A 7,329-nucleotide genomic window follows, 5' to 3' on the forward strand; every position below is an offset into this window, starting at 1 on the left:
AAGGCAAAAGCACTGGTCAAATTTAACTCTCCTCCTCAAACAATTAATATACAGAGGTCCTGGGTTCATGATAACGATCCATGTCACTCTCAACTTACCCATAGTTTTCATTCTCGGCTATGAAAATTGGGGCGCCCTTCCCATCATATGCTGGAAACAATGAATTCAAAGACTGCTGAATGTCTGCCTTCTCAGGATGAGATGAGAATTGCCCTTTGAGATACTAATCTAATGTCAATTTTCCTGGCCATTCTCCACTGAGGTAGGAGTTGGAGCAGTAACTTCTTCAGTGTTCCCTTCTGTTTGTGCATCTCGAGTATCCTCCTTGGCATCTTCTGACAAATCCTGCAACTGAAGGATCTCATAAAAAACATTAGAATATAGCATGTGTTAAGACAGCAAATAAGTAGCTTAAATAGTCTTCATTGAGTCCAAGCAATTACTTGGCCAAATAATGGCCCAGATTTGGAAACCAAATGAAATGTACATTAAGAAGAGAGAAAACAGAAGAAGAAATAGCCTTTAAAGATGGAATACCCCCAAATTCCTTAAACTGGCAGTCACATCCTCATGTTGCTGTTGAAGAGTGGTCCTCAGTTCTTGAAATTCCTATTTTCAGTTAATGAAACAATATTCCATTTTAAAAATATTGCTACATGCAAGAATATCTTTATGGTGGACAACTATCAACAAAAAGAATCTGACAGGTACACCTAGTTCTGCCACATGGAAGAGCGATGTGGCAATTCTCAACTTGGTATATCTAGGGAATGGTTTGGATTGGTCACTGTGTCAGATTTCAAATTCAAATTCTATCATATAACCTCCCATGTATTGGCATGCACCCTATCGATAGCCCTGGACTTCTCAATGCCATATTTTGCCAGCCTCTCAGCCAACTCTGTTTGGGTTGAAACTTGACATGAGTGGGAGACATTGGGTTCTACCTGTCCACAACATTTCAGCACATCTGACCTGCCACATGGCACAACAAGACGCTTGTCCATTCAATGGCGGTTGAGCCACCCAGGACACCCAAACTCAAACTTTAAAGGTAAAAGGAACAACAGTACTCACAAGGACTTACCGATCTAAGCTGCTCCACTTCCACATTGAGAGATTTCTTGAGCTCTGAAAGCTCCTACATTATATTTGATAATTGATAAGTTCTAGCCATCTATACATGATGGAAGTCGAACGAAAATATCACAAAGAGAAATAATTAAAATAACTTGTCATAGAAGGAAAGAAAATGGTCAAATTCGCATCCACAGGATTATTTGTCGAGATATTGCCTATAATAAGGTTTGGTTCTATGTAACTTGCTCCTAGTTCGTGCTTAATAATTAGAATAGATTTACAAGATCAACCAATCATATAGGGGTTGGCCAAGAAAACTTGCAAACAAAGAGTTTCAAGCAGTTAAAACCACAAAATTTCGTGGGCAAAGTACAGTGAAAGGAGTATTGAGGACTCGGTGGATTAACATAAGTGTGACCCACTTCAACAAGTAATCGAACTTTCAATCTCTTGAGACATATTTGCGTACTTCAACGATTTCACACAGGAATAAACAAAAGGATATTATGAAAAAGAGACAACTTCATCCAATGAAAATGGAAGAGCAAGCAACATCTAAGAATCAAAGAAAATCAATAAAGAATTAGTACAAACACAAAAACAGTCAACATAAAGTGAGGGAAGTGCCTAATAGTCTAGAGAGAAGTTGTAAGGAGGCTGGACTCTGAAGTATATCTAAGTAATGTACTAAATAAATAAAAATCAGTACTCATATTACTTCCAACGCAAAAAATCTCTTTTTGACAGAAGAAACCATAATTATTTACTACTGTATTCGACGATGACTAATAGAGAAGAGCCTTATACATCAGAAGCAATAAAAGCAAGCTCCTTTACATTCAATTTTCAAATCCCTTCATTACAGTTAATACAGAGATCAAAGCAAGATCCAAAATCAGCTACAGATAGCAAATGTCCCAAGTTCCACTTTCGACTAATAAAAAAAAAGGAATATATATGATGCAGTAGCCATAGCCTGGTTGGATAAGCAATATTCAGTTTGGAAGCCCTGTTCAAGGAGATCCAGGCTATCAAGTCCAGCAAGGGTAGCTTAGTTGTTTAGGAATTTTATGATGATTGATATTATAATTAAAGTTAATTTAAACTGGTGTCAATAGGTATTGTCGACAGGTATGATTAGAGGAGTTTGTTTAGTTTGGAAGCCCAATTTGAGGAGATCCAGGCTATCAAGTCCAGCAAGAGTAGCTTAGTCGATTAGGAATTTTTGGGTGATTAATATTATAATTAAAGTTAATTTAAATTGGTATCAATAGGTATGATTAGAAGAGTTTGTTTAGTTTTAATTACCAGTGTTTGAGTCATCATAGGAAACTATATAAACTTTGGCAGAATAGTCCGAGTCCAGTTTCGTTTTGACTCCAACTTCAGCTTGAAAATGGGAATCAATATGAGTTGGTTTTTGTTAGTACCTATATCCACCCTGATATACCACTAAAAATCCAGTCTATAGATGGATGACAAGTGGCAAGATCGAAAAGTAATCCACGATGATTCATAGCTCGCAAATCCTTGGAGCTATGAATCCATAGCCTACTAGCTGGCGGAGCATAAAGTCTACCTCTGACAGATTGAATGGAGTAGTAAATTTGAGTCTTATGTGCAGTTGTTGTTGGTTGGATAGTGGTCAAGGCAACCCAAGGTGATGGAGGGGTGCCTAAGCGCTTAGGTGACAAGGTGGGCGACCACGGCACCCAAGTGTTATATTTTATTCCCCCTCTTTTCTAACATTATTTAGTAGCTACAATATATACCTCATATCATAAAAAATCAACATAGAACTCGAAGACAGCAGAACTGAAGAAGCAAAATATTGAGAGTTTAAAACAATCAAAAGATACATTTGGTTTTATACGGTTCTTGGAAATGATCATTGTCATGGTATAGCTAGTCTCACATTTGGTTTATATTGTTCTTGGAAAATATGATCTTATCTAAACGTAATTAAACAGCTCTCGATTAAGAGAAATGTTCTTGTTCTCTAATAAGTTTGACTGGTCAAATGATTTTATTTTTACATGAGACTTTTGTATTAGGTAGATGAGGGCGGGCCTTGGTGCAACAGTTAAGGTTGCTCCATTGTGACCTAGAGGTCACAGGTTCGAGTCTGGAAACAGCCTCTCTATGAAAGTAGGGGAAAGGCTGCGTACATTATGACCCTCCCCAGACCCCACAGTGGTGGGAGCCTCGTGCACTGGGTACGCCTTTTTACTTTTGTATTAGGTAGAGCACAAAACCAGCTTTCCAACAAATTCAAGATTGCTTAAATCTATTCACCCAAAAAAAAAGATTGCTTAAATCTGATTTATATTGAAGGAGTTATGTTCCGGTCAAACCTTATTTGGTATGCACGAATGCTATTTAAAATCTCCTTGAATGGAAATAAATTTTTAGACATCAAAACAAAAGATTAATTTGACACTCTTTTGGTTGTTAGTGATGTTTCTATCACAATAAGATATATGAAAATTTTTAATTTGAGGAAAACCCTAACATTTGAAAGTTGAAAATCACCCCTACACCTGAAATTCAGTTTTTGTTCTTGAACTAGAGAGTTGAGTTTTTATCCTTTCGGAATTTGAATTATGAACTATTTTTTTAGATTCATTTGGGGGAGTGTTTACTTATTTATGAATAATATCTTAGGTAACTAGAGACATAATTGCAAGTCATTACTTAAATGATATTTGGCATAAATCAGTGTTAAACCTGGTTCGATACTTATAGAAACGTAATAAATGGAACAAATAATAACAAATTAAACCAGCGGCTTGCACTAAGGCAACAGTCACCTAGACCCCAAAAATACCACTTGGACACCAAGGCGGCACCTTGACAACTATGGTTGGTCGTCTGGACTAATTTGAACTCTCCTATCAAGTGTGTTCACTCCAAACTCTTCTTTATTCTTCTTCTTTGTTTCTCCTTATTTTTTCTCCTTTCTATTTAAGGTGGAACCCCTGTTTCTCAATCAGTTTCAGTTTGCTAAAATTCATTCATCTCTCTCTATTTAATGGTTTGCCTTCAAACTTGGCCTTATATTGTCTGTTACCTAAATCTCTTCTCATCCGAATTTAGCTATCAGTTCTAAACCCTATATCTTTAAATCTAATTGGTTTGCCCTGTTTTCTTGTTTTTCTGCTATCAGCCCATCACAATATCTACAGTTTCATTAATTTAATATTTTCTGGTTTGAATTTAGTAACCAGGACTGGGCAACTCCAATACTAGAGTTTTCTTGTCTTTGAGAAGTTATACTTTTCTAGTCTCTATTCTATCGTCTACTTCTTTAATTGTTCTCTAAAAATTTAAAAATACTTTACCCATAATTATAGTCCACATGTAGTGTTTGGAAATTTCTAGTTTAATCCATTATTCTAAACCTGATTAAAATTCTGGATTTGTATAATTTTTTTATTTCCTCCTTTCTATTGGACCCAATTCTGGTCCCTAACGTATTGTTCTAGCACTCCAGAGTTTCGAGGGTTTTTACAGACTCTGAACCACATCAATATATCACTTGCAGCATCTTATGAGTATTCTCCAAGCCACATATATGCCAGTGGAACCCATTATGAAACTGTACCAAAAAAAGTTTAAGGAAGAAGAGTTAATTCTCCTACAAATAATCTAAACATACTTAATCCTACCCCCCCAGCTGATTTCACATCCCGTATCCAAATTCTGCTCAATCAGTTCTCATCATACAATGTAGGGATATCTCCATGAGACAGAATCCAGTTATTGCAGTCTGTCCACCTTCCAGCATAACAAAATCATAATTTTTATGCATAAGAGCTCATGTTATCTGTATGCATTACGGATGGATGCAGTCACTTGGACAACATCTTGTTCATAAAACCACAACTAATCACACTTCAAGCCTTAGGTACGACAATATTATAACAACCTGAGCATCTGAATTGTCTCCGGCTTTCTTAATTTTTGCATGACATCCATGCATAAGATCAATGTTAACATTCTCCATAGTGTTGGTAATATTACAAACGAGACTTCCAACAAACTGTTGCCTAAAGATTAACTAATCCATCCATCATCTCCTCTGACCTCTCACTAAAACTACTCTCAATTAGGCAGTACAGAAGATTTATAATGTAATGCCATCCTTTTAGAGACATGAATACCGAAAAAAAAAAAATTTGAAAAGCCTAAAATTTGTTTAACAAGTCAATATAAGAAAGGACTGATGGAAGCAAGCTATATGAAGCCCTATTTGCCCTATGGCACCAAATTTCCTCTTCCAAGTCGTTATATCCTCAGAGTTTCAGACGTAACTGACTCCTAAACTCATATCTCCACACACAACAGAATCCATAAAAAAATACAAGAGAGAATTATGCCAAGAGAAAATCCCCAACCTTAACGGCCGGTTTTTACTCCAATGTTTTGGAATTGCAAATCAAGGCCACTATATCATGGCAGAAAAGAGCCTGCATTTTCTGAAGACCAGTTCACAAGAAAACAAAAGGGGGGAAACTAGATTGCAGAGGCTGGAATTCAAAAAATCTAAGTCAATTAACAAACAAATACTATAACAGAAACTGAGAGACGAATATGAATTAATAGATGGTGCTATTAAAGATTCTAAGTAGAGAGCATAGTCAAATTTATAGATTTTCATGCTTGATCCATCATACCCACACCCAACCAAACAAAACGCAAAAGGAATAAAGGTCCATTTGATACAAGTTCCCTTAAGCCATATGTTAGTATCACAAAACTTTGCACTTGAATTGGAAGCACAAACCCGTGAATACCCGGGAAAAGTAATGTTTTGTTGTGCCTCTTTTATTTACCCTTCTAAGAGAGTATTTTCTTCGTATTACCAGGAAAGTGATCACCTTGGATAATAATAACTCCATTAAAGATCGGAAAGTTGAAACAAAACAATCTGTATGTTAACAGAATCTATATTAACAAATACAAATCAGAGAATACAGTTTATGAAACACAAACATTACTCACATCTCGGTAGACCTTGACTTGAGTGTCTAACTTCGACCTCCAACTCTGTAAGTCCTGCAAGCACAGGACATTTACATGATATAAGAGAGCGCGTGAGCGAGAGAGAAACGGAGACAAATTGGTTGAATAAACAATCACCTGTTTCAACCCTTGAATTCTAGTGAGCAGCTCCGATCGTGATTCACTCAATTCCTGAAAGCAGTAGGGAGCTCAAGAAGATTAACAAAATATAGATTTATTTAATTAGTATTAGGGAAGAAAAGCAAAGAACAAAATCTACAACGCACAGCGATCTTTGAGCTAATAGGTATCAAGTTCTCCTTTTTCTGGAAGGAAAAGCAAAAAAAAAAAAGAGAAACAATTTATTCATTAGTCAGAGATTCAGAAGTAGAGAAACAATAAGAGAGGGGAACCAAAACAGAGAGAATGCAGATTCGGAAGGAAGAAACTGTACCGCCGAAAGAGGTGCAGCAGCAACAGTAGCGGGAGATGGTGTAGAATCAGAATCCGCCATTATTAATGCTTCGATCCGAAGATGTACGGATAACTGGATGATCCTAAGTTAAACCTTTTAGGGTTTAGGGTTCCGTCAGTCAAGATCTTCTTCAGTCTTCTTCACTCCCGTTCTGAGAATGAACAGAGATCTCAACAAGAAGAAATCAAGGGAAGGAAATTGGATTTGAACAAAGGAAGGTCTGGTCTGATCAACAATAAAAGTGTTTAAAGTTTAAAGAAGTTGGCAACTTGAACAGTAAAATGGGTGTGTCTCGTGTGTGTCGGAGTGTGTCAGTATGTGTTGTGTTTCAAATTGCATTAAAAACGATGGATTTGAGCGGGCGAACTCAATCTGGAATATGGAGTTATGGTCGGACTCGTGTCAAGTCACTTATAAGTACTTATAACTCAACCAGGTTTAGTTTGGCCCACACAATTAAGTAGTTAACAAAGATCACATGATTCAACCAAAAAAAAAAAACAAAGATCACATGATTCAAAATCAAACCTATCTATTCATTTTGCATTTATAGAAATGAAACACCTCTTCCGAAATACAAAATTTCTTTGAGAGACACTAATTGCAAGAGAGAGATATTTCATTTGAACACTACATTTCTATTTTGATAGAAGTGAATCACCTCTTCTGAACAAACATATCTGTTCATTTTGTATTTAAGCCATTAGATCGATTGTCATCCGATCTAACGGTCTAGATTAAACCAGAGATGAAGCTATTCACAACAATCA

At 36.4% G+C, this 7,329-nt stretch overlaps 1 protein-coding gene across 2 annotated transcripts; it reads right to left on the reverse strand.

The window, feature by feature from the left end:
• Positions 1–6,686, reverse strand: LOC122666936 (CAP-Gly domain-containing linker protein 1-like). 2 transcript variants are annotated; one of them, XM_043863053.1, is made up of 7 exons: positions 6,539–6,686; positions 6,372–6,410; positions 6,223–6,276; positions 6,085–6,138; positions 1,088–1,141; positions 538–609; positions 1–351 (listed from the first exon to the last, which is right to left on the reverse strand). In XM_043863053.1, the coding sequence occupies exons 1-7, from the start codon at positions 6,596–6,598 to the stop codon at positions 235–237; spliced, it is 450 nt and encodes a 149-aa protein (XP_043718988.1). In that variant the 5' UTR covers positions 6,599–6,686; the 3' UTR covers positions 1–234. The 2 variants fall into 2 exon arrangements, with proteins under 2 accessions (XP_043718988.1, XP_043718989.1); XM_043863054.1 differs by lacking the exon at positions 538–609.
• Between the last annotated feature and the right edge of the window lie 643 nt (positions 6,687–7,329).

This window comes from Telopea speciosissima, chromosome 7 (assembly GCF_018873765.1).
Source record: "Telopea speciosissima isolate NSW1024214 ecotype Mountain lineage chromosome 7, Tspe_v1, whole genome shotgun sequence".
NCBI lineage: Eukaryota > Viridiplantae > Streptophyta > Magnoliopsida > Proteales > Proteaceae > Telopea > Telopea speciosissima.